General features: G+C 39.6%; 1 protein-coding gene across 1 annotated transcript in view; it reads left to right on the top strand.

Moving 5' to 3' along the window:
* Positions 1–25,361, top strand: part of Kcnd2 (potassium voltage-gated channel subfamily D member 2) — a 470,565-nt gene extending 445,204 nt beyond the window's left edge. The window contains exons 2-6 of the mRNA XM_051175732.1: positions 10,605–10,767; positions 19,679–19,774; positions 21,200–21,292; positions 23,894–24,141; positions 25,102–25,361. Of these exons, the coding sequence (XP_051031689.1) occupies positions 10,605–10,767; positions 19,679–19,774; positions 21,200–21,292; positions 23,894–24,141; positions 25,102–25,279 (778 nt within the window). The 3' untranslated portion in view covers positions 25,280–25,361. The remainder of the gene's footprint in view (positions 1–10,604; positions 10,768–19,678; positions 19,775–21,199; positions 21,293–23,893; positions 24,142–25,101) is intronic.
* The last annotated feature ends 1,072 nt before the right edge of the window (positions 25,362–26,433 follow it).

The raw sequence follows: 26,433 nt of genomic DNA on the forward strand, positions 1-26,433 counted from the left end.
GCTACCCAGTGAAGTTCTATCAGTCTCACTACTGGAGTTCCAATTCCGACAACCATTCTTCGTTTACAGGAAGAGCTTTGAGAATCAACAAAATAACCCCCTCTGCACTGTGACTCACGGCTGCTCTGCTTGCCTAAGTAAGATCAAGCCAGTCAGTATCCTAGCACAGGCTGTGGAAGGGCGTCAAGCTCAACTAAGGAAGGACGGAGAGCCGATGGCTTTAGTGGGCGTAGTGAATCAGTTTTCTCCAAGGGTGTCGCTTCTGGTAGATGGACCTCATCACAGTGGATGGCTACACACTTCAGAGTACGTAGTCCAAACTGGAGCTTATGGATGGACTGAATTAAAAGGGATGTGAATTTGGGGGTTGGGAGGGAATTGGGACGGAGCGTGGAGAAGTTACAGGATGGAGTTAGGGATGCTCATGAATATGATCAGAACGCATTATGTGGCATTCTGAAAGAATTCATAAGATATTTTTTAAATAAAATAAATGTAACATTTCCTTAATGTCTACAGTAAAATTAGCTATCTACTTAGGTCAATCTAGCCTCCCATTTGTTTTTATGGGCTACAGGCTAAGAATTATTTGTACATTTTCAAATATTTGTATAAGTCCATAGTACAACAAAATGATATATGATACCCCCCCCCCAAAAAAAAAATCCAATACCTTTGGGTCTGGGCCCAAATACCTTATAACCCAACTGGACCAGAGATGAGAACTGTGTTGATCAGGACAGAACAGGAATTGGAGAAAACACCCTGAGCTCTAGCTTCCTGGTCCCCTCAATTGTACAAATGCTAAAAGGCTAAAAGTCCAGTAGGCTGGCAGGCATCTGCTGGTCTCCCTCGGAATCTGTACTCAGTGGAGGGCTACAGGAGGCTATGGGGGATGGGCAAGTGCTTTGGTATGCACCCAACTTTCATGAGAGCCTTTAGCACCAACCAAGCCTTACTCTACCCTAGGTCCTACTCATGGTGACCTTTCCTTTTGATAATTGCTGGTGTGTCACTAGTCTGCTCTGCAGTATTACAGCCATGTGATGAAAGCTCCGCCCTAAAACACATTCTCTTTGTGCATGATGGGAAGGGATGCTTTGCTTGGAATCTGAACATAAGCTACATTTTTTCATGGCACTATGCTGATAGTAATTTCATGTCAGGAAAACTGCATGTAGATAGGAACATGGAAAGGGGTATAAGAATTTGCATATTGGTTGTGCTTGTAATACAGGATTTTGTCTGGAATTTTTTAATAAGTTTAATTCCCCATTTTATTTTCATGCAATGGAGCTCTATTTTTTTCTAAATGAATCTTGAGGCAAATGTTATTCTATAGATTTTTTTTTAATTGGCCTGGATACTTTGCTGTTTGATTTCAATTTAGAGTTTTTGTTGGTGACTTTTAAGTCAGATACAATGAGAATACCACATTAGAGCATTTTTATAGATAATTATGATGCAGTAGAACTACATAAATAGTCTTAAAGTCATTTAATACCTCAACATGTATATCTTTCATAGTTAATAGAATGCTCAATCAGTTCTTTAATCTCTTGAGAAAAGACAAACCAATTTATACCTTGAATGTATACCGTGTCTTCATTTAATCTTAGGAGATAACTTTGCCTCACATTGATCAAAGGAGACTTACTCTCCTAAGACCTTTTGTGTAAACATAAGCCTTTAGTTTCTCATCCAAAATAAAGTTTCTTTAAGGATATAAAGAATTCCCAGGCTAGAATGAATAATATAATTGTAGTGTAAATATCGGTTGTCTTTCAGGACTTCCACTGTAGTTTGGGTCTTAGTAAAAGCTTAAGGGCCTGAGTTTGAGTTGTGGGAGTCTATACAGATATCTGCATGAGAAGAGGCAGAGGAGGAGGCTACCTTAAGCAGGCTAGCTACCTAGATTAGCTGAGTCAGTGAGCTTTGGGTACAAATAAAAGAAAATACCTCAAAGTACAACGTACTCAATGATTGGAAAAGACATTGATGCCAGTTTCTGGCTTACAGATGCACAGTATACACTCACACACATGAATTCTTAGCACACATACACACAAGCACACACACACACACACACACACACACACACACCACAACACAAAAACAGCAAAGTTCCTCTGGGTTCCCTCTCTTTAGTATTTAAACAGTGATAACTATGTATATGAAGCTGTACCTTATCCATCTTTAAACATTTTTGAAGTTCCAGCAAGATGACTCAGTGGGCAAAAATAGTTATCCTAAATTTTACAAGCTGAGTTCAATATCCCCAGGCCCCACATGATGAGAGGAGAGAATCAGCTCCCACAAATTATCCTTGAACTTCCACATACACACAAGAAAAATACATTTTTTTAGCAGGAAGTGTCTAGTTAGTAACTGGACCAAGAATGCACAAATTAGGGACCAAGATAGATCTTCAGCTTGGATGCATGGCTTGTAAGAATGTGGTCTATGGTAGTCATTCCCAACCTGGACTTGTGCTTCAGAACAGGAGAACCTCAGGCCAGGGGTGGGTAATGGAGAATTGATGGGATAGGATTGTACTGCCTGAGCTGTCAGAAGGGCTATGGCTTGAAACTGTACTATCATCTCAGATACTGCAGGTCCCAAAAGGGACTCATGCTCTGCCCACTATCTCTCTGGCAGTTGCAATTTTGTTTATCCATTTCTGTAAGATCTACAAAACAGAGAATTTGCAAAATTATCAGGACTGTCTGGGCATAATTAGAAATTAGAGATGTGTTAGGTCATTACTGGATAATCCATAAGTAATTTGAAACCCTTAGTTGAAAGGAGGAAAATAGGTAAATACTTAATCGCAAATTGAAGGTGTCATGAGGCCTGTAGTAGCTAATAGGCTTTAGATTATTCAAACTCAAGTGAGAGAAAGTGAAAACTGTCATAATAAATAGCTCTGTTACTGGCTTTTCAGTTAGCTGTCTGACATTTGAAATGTATGTGATGAAGGCCTAAACCTTGGGGCTGGTTCCTCCTCTACCCATTGAAAAGGTGACAGGGGGCCTTTGGATGGACTATTCCCAATAGTGTCTGTAAGTGATGGAGAGGGCTAGCCAGCTGAGCATCTACCAAGTCATCAGGATTTGCTCTTTTGGAAAGAGCTTTCAGGGAAAGATGAGAAAATGGGCTCCTGCACAGAGGTGGTATTTTATACAACAGAGGAACAGAGGAGGAAGTAATCGCAGCAGAAAACTGAAGGAAGCTTTAGTAACTGGGATTCATGCCTGAGAGGGGAGTGTGGATTGAGAAATGGCAGGTAAAGATACTAAAAGGAAAAGTCAGAGACACAGGATAGAATCAGGAGGGTAATCCAGTGAACACTAAACACCCCAAGTTTATTCTTCAACCTTCTTATACATTTCAACCAAAAAGAAAAAAAAATGGCAAAAAACTTCTTTATCATGACACAAGGAAAAAACAGACTTTCTTCCTTAATTCTCCAGACATTTAGTAGCCATGCCTTAAACTAAATCTCTTGTTATCTGGCCTTGAGGGTTAAGAGTAACCACACCAACTCTCTTGTTAATTAGATAAGACATCCACTACTAAAACCAAACATCCTATAGTAGCCACACCTTAGACCTTTAGGTCTTATGACTTTAATCTTGGAAGAGTAAGGATAGATTTGAACTCTCTGACTTCAAGCCATGATGAAGGGGAGCCATTTTTGTGGACCCCTACAGGAAGCCACTTTGCAAGAATAGCCTCATAGCACTACGCAGGAAACTTCCTAGAATAGAAGACCCCAAATATGCCTCCTTGGGAAGCTGTTGCAGTCAGCCCAAAACCAAGTGGCCGTATTTGTGGAAACCTTGACCTGCATGGTGGGATAATTCTACTTTGGTGAAAGACACGTATGTTTCCTCTGATGCACTCCCCCAAGTAAAACAGAGTGAACCTAGCTTGGCAAAGTGAGCATCATACAATGTCAGAACATTGCTGGGGCTCTCAGTCTAAGATGAGCCAGCCATGTCGCAGGATGATGTGTGATAACAACAAGGCGTCATTATGCAAGCCAAATGCTGGGCATCTGACATCACAAAATCAAACAGTTCCAAGGCATTTCAAAATGCTGACTGTAGTCACCTGTCTAAGCATGTGACAATAAAGGCATTCAGGAAGTGGGGAAATGTGGCATCTCAACACATTTGTCTTGTTTAAAGTCAACTAGGTTGCAAGCATGTTCTTTGGGTATAAAAAGCAAGGTGTGTTGATGTGGTATTGAATCAGGTTATATGGGCATTCTTTACAGTGCCAAAAATGAACAACAACAACAACAAAAGTAATGGGATGACCTATTCTTGGGCATGAGAAAGAGAGCAGGAGACAAGTATCTCCCATCTTTCTTATTTGCCATCAGGCACCACCTTGACTGATTTATTTAAGCAATAAACATTTATTGAGTTCCAACTATTTGTTCAGCAATAGGCAAGGTCTGTGCTAAAGTTGAGTTTGAAATGATGACATGATCCTTGACCTGTTGGGCCTCATGGTTTAGCAAGAAAGGACAAGTCTGGTAAAAAGAAAAACTAATTGTGATTTTTATTAGTTGCAAAGTATAAAAATAAGAATGAGAATGGGTAGTCTTACTGGACCCCAGATAAACGGTCAAGATGTGCTTCAAGTAAGAACTGATATTTGTGCTTTATCAAGTGTAAATTGCAGCTTTCCCAAAAGATTCGTGCAGTGGGAATGCAAATCAGCTTTTTCTGAAAAGAGCATAATTGCAGTTATATTCATGCAGGCAGGTCCAACCTGTAGCCCAGAGTCTCCATTTACCTCAGGACAGCTATGAGTGCTGAGCAACACAAAACTGTAAAATTACTCATTCCACTGAGGCTTGTGTAACTAAATTTCACAGTTCTTGGTTGTGAACACTGCAGATGATAATGCTGCGCATAGTGTCAAAAGGTCAGGCACATCAGGAATCAGAGTGACTGGAGAACATAGTGTGTTGAGTAACAGAAAGGTCTCAGTTTCTATAAGAATATGTAGAATGTGGATAAAGCAGCGGAGAGAGGACCCGTGATCCGATGGTGAAAAGCTGTTGCGATCATGGCTCTTTCTTTCATGACAGAAACTAAAGCTTTTCTGCCAAAGAGTGACATAATCAGATAAATCCAGTGCAAAGCAGAGTCCTGACCAGAAGACAAAGGGCTGAAGCAAAGGAAAATACCCTGTGTTGTCCCACAGCTGGGTAAACCATTCCTACTGGAGTTTGGCCACCATTTTGTTCACTTCCAGGGTCTATCCCACAATAATCAATTATACATATACTACCATAACTTTTTTAAAAAAATGATGAAAAGCTACCTCAAAAATAAAACATTCTTCAGACAGGACTATTAAGTCTTTTACTGCTGACATTCATTTAGGCAGTAACTACTTTATTAGGGCACGGCGTTACAATCATCTGTTCCATTTATGAACTTTAAGGCCTTCCTTTCATCATAGGAAATGTGGAAAGCAAGTAGAAAAATAGGAGACGAGAATGTGTTTTTTCAAACTCCAGAGGCCAGTGAGACCCAGTCAGGTCAGTGAGCATGAATGGAGCTACACGTTTTTGGTGAGAATGTTCAGTCCATGGGCTGAAGGCATCTAAACTCTTCCATCCCCCTTTCTGTAGACACTATGTCCTTAAATGGCCCTCATTTTCACACTGAGGGTCCTAAAGAGGAGCTTCTTATTAAAATGGCATTTTAGTGATAGCACACATTGTGGATGATGACTTATCTTCCTAGAAGACGAAAATTATTGTCGGTATTATTTTGCATCCTTTTGGCAACACCTTGAAATTGGGTAATCTATGAAAATGGTGGGATTTTTGAACTGTTCAAGTATTTCCAGAGTAATAAGATGCCCAAAATATATCCTGAATGTTGAGCTTGTGTAGGCAAAGATAAGGGATCTGGGCAAGCAATTTACTGGAAATACTTTTCCGGATCTTCGCTTCTGAAGACCAGAAAAGACCTGGTTTGTTTCCAAACGTTCATTTAGGTTTTTATGCCCCCTAGTGGACGGTTAGTATTTACGCAGTTGTAAAATCATGCAGATAATTTGACAGCCTTTTCTTTGGTTTAAATGAATTCAGACGCTGTATCAACAATATATGACATTGAGATCCTCTTAGCTGTTGCAGTAATGTTTTCAATGTTATTGGCCCGTATAATAATGATTTAATCAAAAGACTTCTAGTTATGAAATAGAATCTGGTTTAATTGTTTTTGCTTTGTTTTGTTTTTCAACTCTTAAGAACTCTCTCATAAAAGTGATTGCACAGCATGAGTGAGACTACCATCTCCAGCAAAAAATAAAATAAAAATAAAGGTGTAGGGAAGGGTGAATAGTGTAAAAGAGCAGAACTCTCTTCTAAACCATTTACTGTTTGGGTCTATACAATCCTTCTGAATTTTATTTAGGAATTCCCTGAAAGTCTGTTAACTTCCAGTCAAGACCTCTAGTTATAAAAGTGAATATTCTGATTTTCCCTTTGGTTTAATAGAGGCAGAACATGGTAGTTTTTGAAACAACAGGAAAAAAACAGTTTTTAAATATCCTTTTTAAAGAATAGCATCTCATAGTTTGGCTGAAACAAAAGATACCACACACACTTGAAATACTGTATGCGAAGTTCTCAAACTATGTAAGAGAGAATGATTGACTCTTTTGGCAAAATAGGCAAGAAAAAAAAATCTTCGCAGCTTTTAGGCAGATGTTGATTTCAAAAGGCCAAAGAGCAATCTTACCACTGTGAAATTAATAAAAGGGACCCCTCCCACAAACAAGTTCTTACCACAAACAGGTGTGCAATGACAACACTTTAAAAAGCCATTTGCTATTTGCAAACATTGCAGCTACTAAAAAAAACTATCCATCAAACTGTGATCCTTCTAGATTGCAAGCTGAAGGCAGAAAATTCATGAATAACATAGCCACTGAGACCCTAAGGGATAGAAATATTAGTTAGTAAGTAATCCAGTTTCCGGGTCAGAAGAAATTGTTTCTTATACCTCTTGGATTAGAACTCAAGCCAAAAAAGAAAAAGAAAACAGAAAAAAAAGAAAGAAAAGAAACACACAAAAATCAATCACATAAACACCAAGAGAGAGGGGGATGGAAAAGAGAGAAAGAGCTAAGCTAATCTTTCAAATATACCTCTAAGCATTTATTTGTGCCCAGATGAAGCTGGTTTTATTTTAACAATATAGTACTGATATCCACAGTACCGTGGGACCCAGCACCTGGATCCATCAACAGATGAGATTCTTCCGGGGGGCTCCAGCCTTCCTTTTCCTCACGCCTGGCAACTTGTGGCTTTTTATCATAGAAAACAGAAAGAGGAGGAGTGAGACTGAACATTGCAATCACTTTTTTTGTTTGTTTGCTTTTTGAGACAGGGTTTCTCCGTATTGCTTTGGAGCAAGTCCTGGAACTAGCTCTGTGGACCAGGCTGACCTCAAACTCACAGAGATCCACCTGCCTCTGCCTCCCGAGTGCTGGAATTAAAGGTGTGTACCACCAACGCCCAGCTGAAATCACTTTAGCATCAAGACTTTCTTCCTTTTGAATGAAGATCCCTTCTGAATGCATGGCTTTTTTAAAAAACACTATTTCTGGCTTCCCTCTTGGTAATCACAGAAAATAGATTTGTAAATGGGAAACCATGACTTTTCTAGTGAGGTTAACCCATTACAATGTTTTTCATTTGCTATATCAACATACATATATATTATTCAGGTCAGACAGAAACTGTATGAATAAAACAAGGAACATACCAGTTCAAAACTATGTGAAAATTTTTCATTTTTTGAGATCTCTGTGCCATAGAATTTTTATAGATATGTCAAATGATGAATCGAATGGATATTAATAAAATTTGATTTACAATATATTGTGAGTAAAAGCTGGCAATATTTTCAAGCCTATATAAATTCAAAATGAGATTAATAGAAAGAAAAATAGATGATTGCCACATGCATATATATACACATATGTGTATGTGTATACATATACATTCATACATAGGTAAACAGAAATTAAATATGTGTAGATTCACTTAAGTTCTTCTACTGACTAATCATGTTGTACCATTTGTGTCGCTGAATGAGTAGAAGAGATGCATGAGTTCAAGGACTTTGCATGCAACTTCAAACAGTAATTGAGACTGAAGTCCTTGGTAACCAGAATTTAAATATGTTCTGATTGTGGTGTGTGTGCCTGCAACTGTTAGGCAAAGTGCTCCTAGTGGGCGTGCAGAGCCAGGGTTACAGTGAAGCTGTTTGATGCAACATGATCAAACATTGCTAGAAACATTTATAATCTGTTACCAGTTTGATTTTTGGATCAATTTTGATCTACTGCCATGCTCCGAAATCTTTTACTGAACTCTACATCCAGTTAAGCAACCCCACTTGTAGTCTTAAGTTGTTATGAACCCCACAACCTGTTATGCAACCCCACATGCAATCGTGGAAGCTGGACAATAATTAATGCAGTACGGACTTTCTGCTGCAGGAATTTGAGTTATGGGGAAGTAGCTTGACTACTGATCAGCCACAAACACTAAGCTTGAACAACTGGAGACTCAAAGTGTGGAGCAGAGTCACAGTGGGATCCTCAAAGGCAGTGCTGGCTGGTTAGCATCCCATCTGTCATTGTCACTTACCCATCCTTTCCAATTTGTCTACAACTCCCCTTGTCAAGTTAACACAAAAATGTTTTCACACAAGAACCATGTTAATAAGGGTGATAATTTCCTAATAAATACCTGAAAATGCAGTATTCTTTCCCAGGAATGAAGCCTTGTACAACCTCTATTGTTAAAGAAGAAGACAGTGTATGCATTTAGCTGATATATGGCAAGAGCCTGCTTCATGCTAGGAAGACAAAGCTAAACACTCCTACACTGTCAACTTTATTTTATGAAGAATGAAAAGTAAAGAGACAATATCAGACTAGAGACACAGCTCAGTGATATACCCCCTGACTAGCATGTTCAGTGCACTGGGTTCAATCCCCAGCAATCAAAAACAAGAATAAAAAAATAAATATTATGTCATGTGTGGATAAGAACTATGAAAGTAACTAAATTGGGAAGTTGTTATGGAACATGACTCAAGAAGGGAATAGGAATTCTGTGGACAAGGTGAATGGGAAATTGCTTTTGGAATGAAGACATTGAAGGGCCACCTAGTAAATGGCCTGAGACTACACACAAAGCAGAAGGTCAAATGGCCAGTGTGTTCACAGGGCAGGGAGTAGAGCAGAGGCGAGTATCTAGTCACCAAGTAGTCACTGTATTATCATCATCTGGAGACAAAGGAGATAAATTTCAATCTGTTTTAGATCCAACACCTTTGGAAAGCTGAAATAAAATTTCAGCTGGCCGATTTCTATTTTAAAAGCACAGTCCATGAATTGTAGTGTGGTAAATGTAGGAAGTGTGGCTAAATTGCATTGCTCAATGGTTTGTGGTCAAGGGGAAGTTGAGTAAAGAGACCTACATGGTTTTTTATTTTTAATGTCTTAGAGATTAAAAGAATAACTGATAGATGAGGTGTAACTATAAAGGCAGCAGTGTAGCTCAGTCAGTATTGGTTTAAGAATCTGGTGGAGTCAGGGTAGGAACATTTTGTTAATTATAGATAGCAAACTGTGAAACTAGCAGAAGCTAGTTTAAGGTTCTGTTGGCTTTTGGGTGTCCAGGTTTAGAAATAATCAGACCAGACCACTGAAAGTAGGCATCTCTCATATGGAAGAGTCATCCATCGAGGATGTCAGTGCGAATTAGGGTATCTTTTACTGAAAACTATATTTAAATTATGGCATTAATTGAATTCATAGTACAAGGTATGAGGATTCAAAACTGAGATATGAATTATACAAAACTTTAGAAACAAGATAAAGGGAAAGAAGCCAGAAAAGAAGAGAAAGTAGCTCCCAGTGAGGTAAGAAGGTGACTAATGCTGAAGCAAAAACAAAGTGTTTCAAAGAACAGTCAACTGTCTTACACAAGCACAAGACAGGGTAAGGTTATCATGAGACATGGCCATCAGACATCACAAGTGAAGGTTAATGGGAATCTTGCAAAGTTTGCTTTTAAAATGATTGGACCAGATGAAAGCCATGTGATGTGATGTCCTACTTTTCCTGCTTAAGTTTCATCACCCATCCAGGGCTGAAAGAATTAAGTGGAAAAGTGTGTCATCTAGACTATAAATTCCAGCATAGAAATATTGGCTATTAAAATGTAAAAAATCTATGCCACTATGCCACATTATATAAAAGGCAAATTGAAGAGCTATCATGACATCATTGGGCTTTAAATACTTTCTAGTCTGAGAGGTTTCTCAATGTTATCATTTTCTACAAGGTTGGAAGGTAATGTTTGAGAGTCTATATTCATAATTTCTCACTTATTAGTTTGACACCTTGCATATTGTAGTCATGAATAGAAATATAGATATTTCCCAAGAATCATTTTACCTAAAGCTAAACAAAGAGAGAGAGAGACTATTTGAAACAGGCAGAAGTGTTGCCCATGACTTATGACAACTATTTTTCCTCTGACCCAGGTATGGTGACATGGTACCAAAAACCATAGCAGGGAAGATTTTTGGTTCCATCTGCTCACTGAGTGGAGTGCTGGTCATTGCGCTACCCGTACCTGTGATCGTGTCCAACTTCAGTCGGATCTACCACCAGAACCAACGAGCAGACAAACGAAGGGCACAGAAGGTAGGCATTCGGCTCTGTGAATGCATGAATTACTGCCCACCACTTTTCTATGATGATCTTCAAAATCCTCACCATTCATTCAGCACTAGGTTAATGATGAAAAGAACCTAGCATCTCAGCGTCTTAAAGCAAGGTACTGTGTTTTCACTAATGTGAATAGATGTAGTTCATGATGCCATTGATCCATTATCAGTCTAGAGATGGATACTCCTATACAGCACCTCTACAGTCATAGGCATGATTAATCACACTCTGCCCCCACCCATGGTCTTTCTTGAAGCAGCCTCAGACCCTGGTGCCTCTGCTGCCTTAGCCAAAGCGGGTGGCACAGCCGCCTTTAGGGTAACAGTGGGCAGAGAATGGCTGCAATGGGGCAGGAGGTGACAAGTAAGGAGGAATTGTGAACAGTTAATAATCATGTGTTCAGATACATACGCTTAAGAATTATCATTAAAATCTGATTTCTAGATCTGATTCTTTTAATCATCAGAGATCAGACTGGTCCCAATAAGAAATGGCTGTGAATGAGAACGAAGCTTTGTGTCTCAGTTATTTTGCTCACTTGAGACAGGAAGTAGGAAAACTCTCAGCATCACGCCAGAAAAAGAGCGCCTTTCCTGGCCCCCTCCGACCTCCTTCCACAGGTCACTCCGCCCATGGCTCCACCCCCCAATGGGCGTGGTCAGTGCCACAGAACTATCTCACTACATTTGTACCTAAGTTTGTTTCTTTTTATTTATTTATTTATTTATTTATTTATTTATTTATTTATTTATTTTGGTTTGTTGTTATTTTCCTGATCTAGTACTTTCCTGTATCTGTGAACTTTGTGCCAATTATTGAATCCTTCTAAAAATAATCCGAGTATATACTTGTATGTAACATGGGGAAACAAGATTATGATGATATGCAGAAGTATGTAAGTCTGTGTAAACAGAGAGTAACTTATAGTAACTTATAATTAGCAACATTTAAAGTTTACTGATGAATTCCTATGGTTCAGGCAATGGTATAATGTTCAAAACATTATATATAGTCTTCACCAAACTCTAAGATTTGGTTGCCATCATTCTGCCCAATTAATGGCTGGGAATCCTAAAGTTTCCAGGAATCAAGTCATTCTAAAATGATATAACTAAGAAATTGAAGCGCAACCATTCATTGTAATCCAGTCTGAGCTCATGTAGAAGGGCAAAACTCAGCTATTTCCTATTTCCTGTGTCAATTCAGAAGAACATCTGAGACATAGTTGGGTGCCCTTTGGTAATCCCTTTCTGTTGGAACCATCTTCGAACTAATTATTGAGACACCATGTAAATCCGATTTAGAAATCTAATTTTAATAAAAACAATTAATAAATAGTTTTTCTGCTTCTCAGCAAAACTGGATGCATGTTAGTGCATGTGCCTCCCTCATTCTACATCAGAATAGTCGCCTTGATAGACAGAGTCCCTTTGGCTTAGAAACCACTTTGAAAATCTTTCTTAGGGCTCTCTCTGTACTTAACAGTACTACATTTCCAGTATTCTTCATGGCCATTGCCTTGCTCTCCTTCCCAGAAAGCATCATTTTTAAAATGTTCAAGCTTTACTCATAACTATATTTCATTTGGTGCAAAACCTAGATAATTCGGTGTGCCTGCAAGACATCACCAGCAATTCAATGAACCCCTTGCTTTGGGACTAGTTCCAGCATGCAGTTTAAACGTGGTGGCCAGCCATGTGTAGCACCAGTACAAACTCAGAAAGAAACCCATGGATAATTTCAGTATTCCTTGTAGGGACAGGCACATTCTGCTGAGACTTCATTTATGTACAGTATCAGAGAGCATTTTTCCTTCAGCTTGGTCAGCCTTAGAGCTGCTTGCTTTAAGGAATTCCTCCCCCATTGGTGAACAAATATCCAGCTTTAAATTATTATGCAGAGCAGCAATAAATTATTCAGACGACGTTTATGGGGATTTCTAATAATCGACTAGGCTAGAAATGTTAAGAAAGAGAAAGAAGTAGGAAAGGAGCAAGACAGTCAGGCACTGCCTCTGTTCCCATCTCTTGCAGGACACATTTGGACAAGCAGAGCTCTAAGGACTAGCATCAGGCTCCTCTACAAGGGACCTTTCATGTGGCTCTACCCACACAGTAAAAGCCCTCTATAGGACACTCACTCATGGACACTGTCTGAAATAGTGGTCATCCCCCAAAGAGCTTAACTCGACCATTTATTTACCTGTCTCCATTCTAGGCCTTTTGTTAACATAAGAACGACTTAAAAACAAACAAACGGAAGCACAAATCTCTCTCTCTCTCTCTCTCTCTCTCTCTCTCTCTCTCTCTCTCTCTCTCTCTCTCTTTGGCAAAGAACATCAATCTGAGAATACCCCTTTACAACACTAGAATTTCCTTAAAGCTACACTTCTAGGTTGAAAGAAAGCATGCTCTGATGCCCGACATAAACGAGATCTCTGCAGAATGTACCCTGTACCTACATGAGAGCTCAAGGGCATTTATTCAAGGGCTACCTGGTGAGAGGTTATACTTTACTGATGCTATCACTTGCTAACAAGCATGTTGTAATGCCATAATGCCATGATGGGACCAGTTACAAAAACCAGGAAAATGCCTGGAATTTTTTGTACCTAAATAAATTTAAAGACCAAAACTGAATAAATGTGATGCTATAAAGCACAGTAATTGAAAAGTGTACTTCATGAATGTTATCTTCAGTATTTTCAAACTATTGTTTATATCCTAAACTACTGCCACAGTGTAATGAATTTTGCATGTGACTACTAGACAAACAGTCTTAATAAAGCCAAATATAATAACATAATCTAGTGTGTCCAGTAGAAAAAATGGGCATAATCTCAGGAAGAACATTTATATTAAATAAAATAGGTTACCAAGGAGTGTTTCCTACTTTCTATCCTGAGAGACTGAAAACAAAACAGACTAAACTTCCATTAGACTGAGACGATTTATATCAATCTGTGCCTGGAGCCTCGGTGACTTAACAGGTATCACAGGTGCACAAGAAATATTAATTCAGCTAAGCAAGTTCTCTACTCAGTAACAATTCAATAACAGCAACACTCAAATGAACCAATTAAAATAATATTATGAAATTGTTGTTTTCTGTGTTTGGACCTGTGGCCAGCTCCAAACTTAAACAAGGCAGGAAACATACACTGCATGTGTGAGAGAGGTTTCCTGTCAGTGCTGTTAGATTTTCCTTCTAGGCCCTTCCACATATCAAGTGCTCTTTCTGTTTTTCCTACACATTGCAACCCTTTAAGAAAACTCTTCTCATCCCTTGATAGTCTTTACTTAACATTGACTTGGGGATGAAGACAGGCCTCAGCTGTGATAGTCTCTTCTACCCCAGTTACTGGCAATTGCATCTTACTGGGTTTAATTTTCATCCAGTCTTTCAAAAATCACTTACTAAATAGAGTTTATCTGCCAAGAGTAAATCTTAATTGGTAGGCTACTAGATCATGAGGGTGATATTTTGAAGCAAGAAGCTATCGTGTTTTAAAATATGAATGAGTGGAGCTGGAGAGATGGCTCAGAGGTTAAGAGCACTGGCTGCTCTTCCAGAGGTCCTGAGTTCAATTCCCAGCAACCGCACGGTGGCTCACAATCATCCATAATGAAATCTTGTGCCCTCTTCTAGCCTGTAGACAGAACACTGTTTACAAACTAAATAAGTAAGTCTTAAAATATGAATGAGACTATATAGCCATTTGCCTATACAAAGCTAACCTGAATTTACCGCATAATAATGATGATTTAATAATTCTGAAACAACTGTCTCTATCCAGAGTTTCTAGTATGCCATGGGTGATTTTAATGTGTCATCGTCTTCATAATCACTTGCAAGGGTTATATCATTATTTCAGTTTTGCAGGAGCCTTTCATGTGGTCACACACATTGGTTTAATCCCAAGGCCAGAAACCTTTAGCATTATTCATGTGTGTGTGTGTGTGTGTGTGTGTGTAATTTGAATGTCCACATATATTAGAATGTTAATATATCTTTTACATGCGGATGGCCTGGCCTCTGATGCCCTCTTACACGTTTCCATGTTTACCTCTCTTGGCTGTGAGGCCTATTGTTGACTTGCTCATTCCACTCATTCCTTCCACTGAGCTAAAATCCCAGCACTGTGCCTGCCAATGCCAGCTCTCCCTGATGACCCGCACTTCAGGCCAGGGAATAGCACAGGGTCTAAGACACTGTCTTCCACTCCCATCCTGGGTGGCTTTGGCTTGTTTCATTTCTAAGGCAGCTATTTTCCTTAGCAAATGGAAGTAATATAATCAACCCCTTCAGGCCTTCAAAGTTGACAAAGCTTTATATGCTCTGTCTACATGGAACAGTTGAGAGTTGAATGAAATAAACAAACTGTAGTATGATGTCTGGAATAAATGTGTTAGGCAGGAAATGTGGGGGCCAGTATTTGAGGAGTGATGAATTGTCTCCGATTAGTAAGAAGAGAGACATTCTCTCAATCACTTGCTTGCCTGGGAATCTGTCATTTTTTCCAAAGTATTGGAAATATTTTTTTTTTTTGATTCAATAACACTATGGTTCAAAACATTTTCTAAGGTCTCATCCTAATTTGCATTCTCACGGCTAGTACTTTGCTACTGCAAGAAGCTGCTATTTTCTAGAGAGCACAAGTAGGGGATTGAAAGGACTGTTCTCTCTTAACCTCTCATTACACAGCCAGTATTGCCATGACTGTCATACTGAGTAGGTCACAGGAAAAGTGAGTGTCTGAAACAACTTTGTAAAATAATCTCCTTCAATTACCAGCTGGAACCAAAGCTATAATCACAGATGGTGAGGACTAGACTTCAACAGGTATTTGGTATGGTGCACCCCAGGATGAATTAAGCCAATTAACTCACAGTATTGCGGCAAACTGAAAGAAAAGTTATAGATGAAATTACAACAGGTGGATGGGTGGATCTTTTACTAATACAGTACATGGCTTAACAAAAATGGCCATTCTGCCTTTAAAAAAAAAATATTGTGCAGATGGTTAAGACTCTATCTGTATTAGCAGTTGATACCATTTATAGAATTGGTATCATATGATAAAAGGTAAGTCATTCTTCTGTGGTGGACAGCAGTTATGGTACATGTCTCAAAGGAAAAAACGTCACTCAGTGTTGCTGCCTTATGCTTAGAGAATACCATAGGCGAGAGAGAAATAACTGCAATATAGGAAATGCAATACGCAAGATAGTATGAATGGAGGGAGGGGAGGGGGAAAGGGAGGGAGAGAGAGAAGCAAAGAAATTCAGGAGATGGAAAAGGGAGGGTATGAAGCAGCCAGGGAACGTAAGTAAGAAGGCGGGGCGCATAAGGCCAGGGATGTTTGAATAGCTGAAGGGACTGAAATCACGATATGCACTGTCTGGAATTCAATAGGTACATTGCTTGCTTGATGATTGGGGTAATTCTAGGTCATTTCCCAGAGTGCTTGTCAATGCCATTGTTTTGTTGAGTCTGGCCTGAAAACCTAGTCCCGATTCACAGCTTTAGAAGATAAAGGTTTTCTTCCTACCTGCCAGCGTAACTGTGACTCTCCAGCACTGGCTAAATGTTTTCAGTGATCTAAGTATCACACTGACAACAAAAGTAAGATTTCTCAACTTTCCCATCGCACACAAAAAATGATCGTGATACGGTACATTATGCTAAGATGGAGTCGACACACATAAGGCACAAACTTAAGGGTACAGGAAGAAAGAGCAGAACTGGAGTCATGAGGATAAACGGTGTTTGAGACAGCTCAACGCTGCTCGCAAAGGAGTGGATGAAATGGGGAACTCCATAAACTACCAACACACACACACACACACACACACACACACACACACACACAAGGGAATTCTATAAAACCTACCAACACACACACACACACACACAAGCACACGCACAGTGAGGCACACCTCTGATACAAAAAACAAGTCTGTTCTCTGAAACTTGTCACCAAGATGCTCAAAGCAGGAGACCTTGCTTGCTATGGCAGTGGCTGCTTTACGTTTTTGATTGATGACACATGCCTCCCAGAACTTGAGAATCGGAGGCAAGAGGCTATGGAATTCAGTGACAACCTTGAGGTGGCTGAGGCTCTGCTTTTCCCTCCAGCTCCGTGAGAGTGGAGAGAGCAGAAATGGGGAACAGGGTCTGGAGGGCTGTGGGAATGATGGGGACAGTCCCCCTAGAGACAGACTTCAGTGAATCAGTTCAACTTTATTCCAGAGTATAAGGAATGTATAGGATTGGGGAGCCTGGGACAAAACCCAGTTTGCATTAAGTGAAACTTTCATCCACAAGGCTGTATGTATTAGGGTCCTTCATAGGATCTCCTAGCACAAGTCTTCTAGCAGGAATCTGTGCGAAGGTTCAAACTAAAGATAAATCAGGAAACAGGCTTAGAGACAGTTTTAGATAAGATCAGTCCTCCAGGCCCAAGGACATTCTCTAGATAAGGGCAGGTAGAGGCAGGAAGTGTCTCTGGGGAGGGAGTCTCCATGTTGTTAAGCTTTTGTAAAAAAAAAAAAAAAAAAAAAAAAAAACCACCAAGCCATGGCAGATTGACAGATTGCCAGCTGACCTGCCAGCAAGGCATTCCAATAGCCAGCATCAGCTATTAAATATATTCAAGGCCAATCTGACTTTCATAAGAGCCTCTCTCAAAACAGCAGCAACAAATAAAAGTTAATTGTGCTGAAACATGACTGTGCTGTGATTCCAGCTCCTCAGGAGCCTGAAGCAAGTTCACCAGTTCAGGGCTAGCCTCCATCACTTAGCAAAAAAAAAAAACTTCCTCAGCAGTATTAAATAAAACTCAGTGACTGAAAAGATGGATCTGCAGTTAATGCTTGCTGCTCTTCCTGAGGACCAGAGTTCAAGTTCTACTATTCCAATCAAGTGGTTCAATTTCAGCTTCAAGGGATTTGAACATGATTACATCATTTCCCTCCTACTCTCATGTGCCTGCCCTCCAGCCTTCCATGCACCACACCCTTTATGTTCTCTGTCAAATTAAAAAACAGAAAAGACTTGGTATATTAGTCAGCAGTAGAGTGCTTGCCCCTCCCACATGCATAAAACCCTGGCTTTAGTTCTCAATACTTATGAAACAAATTAATCAGCAGTTGACAAAATAAGTCATGCTTCACTTCAACAGTGGCATATCATACAGCCATAAAATCTATAGTAATCTATGTGTGTGTGTAGATGAAGTTCCCAGGTATAGAAATTAAACTACAGAAGAGTGTGAGATGTTTTCTTCCAGCTATGTTAAAATGTGCACATGCATGTACTTAGTTTCTGACAGGACAAACACCAGCCCCTGGCTACAGAGCATAAGGAGAAAATGGCCTTAGGCCAGAGTACTTGCCTTGTATATGTTTTTATAGGCGCACATTTCTCTTCTATTTTTAGAATGGAAATAATTTTTGAGTTCTTACCCAAAAGAGCATTCTAAAGCTTGAGACTAAGGGGTGGTGTGCTTATGATTGTTCATAAAAGGAACGGTGGGATTCTTAGAGGGAGTTTGCAAGACACATCTTGACCAAGTCATCACATTTGCTTTGTTGCATAAGCTTGTTACCCATGAGTCATAAAGAGTGGTCTCCAGAATGTGCTGTCCAGGGTGGGAAGTAGACACCTCCCATGGTAGTCAGAGGGTAGCCATGTGGCAGAAATGGCACAGAAAATATAATATACACTGGAAAGCTAATCACAAGTTGTTGTGCTAGGTAACTGCACTGATGACCTAATTGGAACTGGGACCCACCTGAAATTCTCCAAACAGAAAAGCAGTCTATGGAAAATGCTTTGAAAGTTTAAGGAATCTTAGAAATCCATTTGGATAGACTCACTGCATTGTACATCTCCACAGATTCAAGAGTGAAATAGAAATCAAATGAAATACCAATGTACAGACCCAAATTTGAGGCTTTTAAGGTCATGTGTTACCCATCATGGGCTCTCCTTTGATCAGTTTAACAGCACAGCTGTAAATAAAACAATCGAGTTAGGGTCTGCCGGTGCTGGGGAGCAGCGAATTTAGAAAAAGATGGTGAGTGAAGGAGGGGGTAAAGAGAGGGAGAGGGAAAAGGAAGGGAGAGGGGAGGGCGGCAGGGAAGAAGGGGTAAGAGAGGGTAAGGGAAGATAGTAGGGAAAGAAAGAGAAATAATAAAGGAAAAGACAGGGGGTGTAGAGAAGTAAATGAGCCCATGGTAGAGAAGGAGGAGGGAAAATCTTAACTGATTCCTGGAAACAAGTCACTAATTTTTAAAAAAAGAAACAAGTGACAGGAACAAGAATTGACAGCTGCTTTGCTGGCCTGTGGCTTCCACTTTATTATGTTGCTCAGGTCAAAGTATAAATATTAGTCTAGCGATACTGTTATTTTGCTCCTGGCAAAATTGAAAGAATAGCAAAATAATTTGATCTTACTGTAAAGATTAATCCCAACTCTGAAGTGCATTAGCCAGCTCCAAGACAGTTAATAAGAAAGCACTCAGCACTGGGGGAACAGTTTCCAATCCTCCCATCCGCAAAGCTGGCTTGCTTGTAAAAATCTGTCTGTTGGCCATAGGATTGCACAGAACACACTTTCTCCAGGCCAGGACCATGGCTCAGCGGGTAAAGACTTTGTATCCCAAGACCTGGTTTTAAAATTCAGAAAACAGGATGAGAGAGACCTGTCCCTCAGAGCTGTCCTCTGTCTTCCACATGTGCGGGCTGTGGCATGGACCCCACACACATCATACACGCTGTAATAAGGAATAATAATTTATTTTGAAAGAGTTCACTTCTGACTTATAAACAGACTTCCTGAGTGTTCGTTCACAGGATGGCTTGGTTTCTTTCTCTCCTGTAGAAAGCGAGGCTGGCCAGGATCCGGGCAGCTAAAAGTGGAAGCGCAAATGCGTACATGCAGAGCAAACGGAACGGGTTACTCAGCAACCAGTTGCAGGTATAGCCACGCCCTTCGCTTCTTTGTAATCGTGGGCCCACCAGTGTGACATTGATTCAGCTCCATTTAACCATATGATTTTATTGCGGGTACTTATGAAAATGACTAGTGCAACAACAGGATGCCATTTTTCCACTGCCCATTGTAGTTGTCAGTAGCAACCTAGACACTGTGCTAAAAGATATTGCCAGTGGTCATGATTTCTGTTTCCAGTAAGGAATGCCAGCTCCACGCTGCCCACTGGCACCCTATCCACTGTGACATGGGTGACATAAAAAGCCATCAACCTTTCACATACTTAATTTTATCTCAAAATTATGTATGTCCCTTTAAGTGCACTTTGATAGGGGTCTGGAGTGAGACATGATACCATTCTCTACTTCAGATGGAGAGAGAACAGCATTCAGTAAGTGTTACAAAGGCCACATGATAAAGGAGAACTTGATAAACTCTTGATGAACTTACTCTAATAGGGAGTTGAATCTTCAAGTCAAGGCTGTGTAGTCTTATTTTACATATCGATCCCAGTTCCCTCTCCCTCCCTCCCATGCCCCCCAACCTCCCATCCCATCCCATTCCCTCCCCTCCTCCCACTCCACAGGGAGGGTGATGCCTTCCAGGAGGGATCATCAAAATCTGTCAAGTCATTTGGAGTAGGGTCTGGGCCCTCCCCCTACACCCCTACCCCACTACATCCCCGCCTCTAGGTTAAGGGAGTATCCCTCCATGGGGAATGTGCTCCCAAAGTCCTTTCGTGCACCAGGGATACCTCCTGGTTCCACTGTCTGAGGTCCCTTAGACTGCCGAGGCAGTCTAACTGAGACCCATGTTCAGGGGGTCTGAGTCGGTACAATGCTGGATTCCCAGCTATCAGTCTGAGGGTCCACGAGCTCCCCCTTGTTCAGGTCTGCTGTCTCTGTGGGTTTCTGTAGCCTGGGCTTGACCCCTTTTCTTATCACTCCTCCCTCTCTACATTTAGATCCCAGGTGTTTGGCTCAGTGTTTAGCTGTGGATGTCTGCTCCCCCCCCCAAAAAAAAAGATACCATAATAGAGGGAGCCATTATAAGTTTGAAAAGAAAACTGACTCTAGAGAAATATCCAGACACCTACAAGGATGACCCCAACTAACAATCTGAGCAACAGTGGAGAGGCTACCTTAAATGCCCTTCCCTGATAATGAGATCGATAACTAACTTACCCACCATCATAGAGCCCTCATCTAGTAGCTGAAGGACGTATAGTCTTAAAAGACCAAATGAAAATGTACCCGCTGATCACCCAGACTTAATTACACATTTGTCCTTTTTTAGTGAGTAAAGCGCCACCAGTTAGTCTCAGAAACCAGGCCAGGAATCTGTGCACATGGGTAGCCCAGATCTCCCAGCTTGCAAATTAAAAGGAAGTTTGTTTTCACTGTGTTACAGTCTTCAGAGGATGAACCAGCCTTCGTTAGCAAATCAGGATCCAGCTTTGAGACACAACACCACCACCTGCTTCACTGCCTGGAGAAAACTACGGTAAGAAGAGAAGAGCGAAGCTGCAGCCTTGTACCCTGTTCAATTCTGTGCAACCATGACCTGTCCAAGCAGGATCTGACTCTCTGCATCCCTCGAAAACATGCTAAAAAAAAAAAAAAAATCAGGGATACAGAAAATTTCACAGGAATTGATTCAGCTCGAAAATTGCTCTAATCATTATAGATGCTGGACCCTAAGTAGCTGCATTAACTCCCATCCAAGACACCAGATGAATTTAGATACAAATAATGAAAGACTGTTTCTTCTCTGTTTGTAAAATGATTTAAACAGGAAGAAAATAAATAAAATGTCAAGTGTCCTCACATCTACATGAAACTCTCAAAGCTGTCATGAAAAAGGAGAGAAAGGATAAGATAGCACATGTTTCTTTTATTCACAGGTATAATGAATAGAGATAGATATTTTAAAATTATCTCTTTAGCGCAATAAAATGTTAATCACAGAGTGTCCCTAGATACAAAGAAGACTCTGTCCCCTCACTTGCATGCTATCAGTGAGAATTCTCCCAAAGCAAAGTCACCCATTATTAAGCTAGATGTCCATGGACATCACTGTCTGTGACCGCGAAGTAGAATGAAGTATTTATCATGTATGAGTCAGGCCAGCTTACTCACCAGTGATATGTTGTAAACTAAATTCTAACATATTTTCCATCAGCTTGTTAATTCAGATAGTCATTCAGCAAATCTGTATCACTTGCCTGTCTGTGAGCCAGATCCAAAATACTGCAAAACCAGTATGAACTCCACTACCATCAAGACTCTGTTGATAGCAAAACAGGAAAGAGGACTTTACCTGGGAAGGGTAATGAGCAGCATAAGCATGGCAGGAGGGGGGTGGTGGGGGGAGGTGCAGGGTGAAGCAATGAGGAGCCCTGAGTAGACAGGCTCAAGAAATCCTTCCTGTGTGCCTCTTCTTTGTTTGGGGGCAGGGGTGAGAGATACAGGTGAATTTGGAATTATGCAAAGACATAAAAGACAATGTAGATGCAGGAGAGATAGCTCAGTCATGAAAGGCTCAGGCTAACACATGATGTCAGTACAGAAAGAGAGCAGACAAATAGACTAGGAGGCAGAAAAAGAATCTGACGGTCATCAGGAAGTACAGGAAGATGCCACAGGAAAGACAGTAACCAGGTCCTGTGTTGTCCAGATAGATAGGTGATGATTATCTCCGGATAAGTGGAAAATTTACATTTCATTAGGGTAGTTACATGATATTGTTAATATGATAGATTAAAGACAGATTTATTTACCCCTCATGTCTTTTCTTTTCCACTATTTTACCCCCGATATTTCTAATAAAAAAAAAAAAAAGTCTTTAACCTCAAGAAATAGTGTTTAGTTTGAGCTACATAGAAAACTACACAGCAACCAAAGGCAGATCTGCTTCTTTAATTCCAGTCCCTAATGATCTAAGTCTGACTGCTATGTGTTCTGACTGTTAACATGTGTGTTGCTGTGCACTGTAAGAGAAAAACACAGATCACGAATCCTTTGTACAACAAAAGCTAACATGAAATTCTGTCTCCTAATCATTGTCCTCTGAACTCAGAACAGTAGAATGTGGAATTCTACGTGCTTCAAAGTGCTACTCTCAGCAAAGAAATGGCAAAACGAGTAACTAAAACAATCTATTTCCCATTAGGCCATGAATTGCTTCAGTTGTTTTACTAATATTTTAGGATGAGAGATGGTTAAGTGAAACCCAAAATGTGCGAAGCCTTTCATTATGAGGCTATTTCTACACACACGGAGATAAAATAGTAATTGAAGTCATTCTTCAGTAATTCATGGTAAAGAATGTTTGCTCCTGCATTTCTGAGGCCAAATTCTTATGTAGGCATTTCAGGAGGTAATTCTTTCCTATTTTTAAATTAAAATTCATGTGTGGTCTGTAAGTGTGGTATGGGAAATGATGCACCTTACTGTTTGTCTAAGTGGAGAGTTAGGTATATAGAGGTGACCACTAGAGATAAGAAAAGAAACCACAAAAGATAGGGACGAATCTCTTGGGAGATAAGTACATATATTATATTCTTTATTTAAAAATTATAGTTTTCTATATATTGAGAATTTTAGGGGAGCATCAAGAAAAATGAAAATTCCATGAGACTTCTAAGTTTCTAATGAAAAATGTTCCTATAACACATGAAGATATTTGCTAATATATAGTAGACCATCTAACATAAGACATTCAATTGCATTAATCTCATTTTATAAGATTAGTCTGCTCAATAAAGTCACTATGAGTTCATAAATTCCTTGCAGATATTATTTATATTCATATAAGAGTTTTGTTTTTGTAGTTTATAACATCCTGATTTTATACTTAAGTTATTAAGAGTGATATTTTTTTTTAAAAAAATGGCCTGTAAATAAACACTGCGTCAGCTTGCATCTTGTATATGTCAACCTCTAGACCTAGCTAGAAAGACTCTTTTCCACAAAAAAAGTTCCCTTACTTAGCTATTCGATCAAGTCTAACCAAATCTTAATATATTTGAAGTTTTTAAATAATTACATTTAATCTTTTTTAAATTATCTGCTTTCTTCACATTTTCCTACAACTCTCACACAGAATCATGAGTTTGTGGATGAGCAAGTCTTTGAAGAAAGCTGCATGGAAGTTGCCACAGTTAATCGTCCTTCAAGTCACAGTCCCTCCATGTCCTCACAACAAGGGGTCACCAGCACTTGCTGCTCACGGCGACACAAAAAAACTTTCCGCATTCCTAATGCCAACGTGTCAGGAAGTCATAGAGGCAGTGTGCAAGAACTCAGTACAATTCAGATCAGATGTGTGGAGAGAACGCCGTTATCGAACAGGTACCTGGGATTGATCTGTAAGATGTAAATGCCTGTCCTGGTTCATAGACCATGTCTGCTACAATCATGGTATGACCAATATGGCCTCTAAGTTTAGTTGCTGGGAAACAAGGGAAACAAAACAAAACAAAAGAAAAAACATACCCATTAAGTGTCAAAAGTTGCATTAGGAGGCAGTGGATGTGACTCCTTGGATAAATTGATTTCCATGGAAGCCTAAGGACTTGAATTCCCCTAGAATTCAACTCAAGCCAGTCATACATTGCACATGCATATAATCCCATCACTTGGGAGGCAGAGACAGACAATCCTGGGGACAAGTTGGTGGCTAGACTCCCTGGAATTGGTGAGTCAGCAGATCAGTGGAGAGTGACCACGGAGAAACCCGACATAATACTCCCTGTTCCTCCCTCCTCCTTGTCCTCATGGGAAGTTTGTGACAAGGCTATCTCTTGTAGAAAACTTCAGGGTTTAGATATGTAGAGCTAGTATTTTGATGTTCTTAACATATGACCATTATTAAGTGGGGTACTTTCAAGTAACTAGACATTTCAGAAAAACATCATCCCAATGATTTTATAACAAGAAATGTTACAAAATCTTCATTGAATGGCATTCCATGCTGGTACCTTAAGCCTTTCAAAGTTGCCGCCAAGGAAAATTATATTTCACTTTGCTTATCTCAGATGTGTAGCTGTTATCTGAGCCCTTTTCTTTATATTTGCATAGAATACACTTTGAGAAACAATTGATTGAACTAAGGTGAGCATGACTCTATGGAATAATTCATGTCAATTAACTAACATTTAACATATTATATATTTAAATTGTAATAGATATAGTTTTGCTTATATATTTTCAATGTCATTTATTACTAGTAGACTATATATCATTCAGTTAAAAGATAGAAACTTTAAATAAATAGCTTATCTGTTCCAACCTACTTTTCTCCCTCATCAGCCGATCCAGCTTAAATGCCAAAATGGAAGAGTGCGTTAAACTAAACTGTGAACAACCTTACGTGACCACAGCAATAATAAGCATCCCAACACCTCCGGTAACCACACCAGAAGGTGATGACAGGCCAGAGTCTCCGGAGTACTCGGGAGGAAACATCGTCAGGGTGTCTGCTTTGTAAGACAGTCGGCACAGGTCTAAGAGAATTGGAGTCCTGACTATGGAAAAAAATCTCAAGTAGAAGAAAGAAGAAATAATAACCATTTTTTGCAAATTAAGACGGCAAATCAAGAAGTTTGGAAGTAATAATAATAATGATAATGATAATAATAAAGCTTTCAAAGTTGAGGATGTGAATCAAAACAGCCAACGGCATTTCTAGACAGAGTCCGACCTATTCACTGAGGAAGACTCTGTGGCCTTTGACTTTGTGAATGAGCACAATGAAATGCCATCTATTGATGCTTCTTATGATCAGACTCTTTTTTAATAAAACAAATAAAATGAATCTTTGAACATAAAGTTCCAGTTGAATGCAAAACAAAAAAAATATGGAAAACATTTTGATAAAAATTTTTCCTGTTAAAACCATGAACGTTGGCTCTGGTGGAGATTATCATAAATGAAAAAAAAAACTCATATGATCCATTTGTATGGACTGAAGGAAACCATCCTAATGCATGCTAGAATTCTTTGGAGCAGTGATCTCAGTTTCCTTATGTTGTCTTCAGAATAGGCATGATAAACTATTCCTGTAGAAAGGGGAACTTCCTGTGCACTTACAGTGAGCTGATTGTCCATGTTCCATGGTGGGCTGTGCAAATAAACTCCTTTTAGCACCGCAGTGTTTCTCATGGGGATGCACACTAGTAAATCTAAAGTGTTTGGATAGCTCAGTATTAATTATTGTTTAACCTTGCACCTAGTCATTGTTATAACTGCAATAATTCATTCTATATCTGTTGTATCAGGAATCAGGATTTTTTTTTTTTTTTGGACTCTCCATATATTCATAGTTACAGTAAGAGCCACATTCTTAGAAAACCTTCTAGTGTGGCCAGGTTTTAGGTGACTTTTTAAGTCACAACTATCTTGTCATAAATGTTTTTTGGTAGTATTCTTTGGTCCACTGTATTCCAGTGATCAGTGCATTATCTCTTCCTGGATCTCTCTAGTGTCTTTCTACTATTGGGTTTACCCATTAATGACAGGATTAGTATTTACTGTAGTTAAAAAAAAAAAAGTCTGCTACTTTTGTATTTCCCAACTGGTTATTACAAGTAGACTGTCATCAATCCCCTTGACAAAAACTAGAGTAAAGGAGTTGTCATGAAA

This window comes from Phodopus roborovskii, unplaced genomic scaffold, assembly GCF_943737965.1.
Source record: "Phodopus roborovskii unplaced genomic scaffold, PHOROB, whole genome shotgun sequence".
NCBI classification, from domain to species: domain Eukaryota; kingdom Metazoa; phylum Chordata; class Mammalia; order Rodentia; family Cricetidae; genus Phodopus; species Phodopus roborovskii.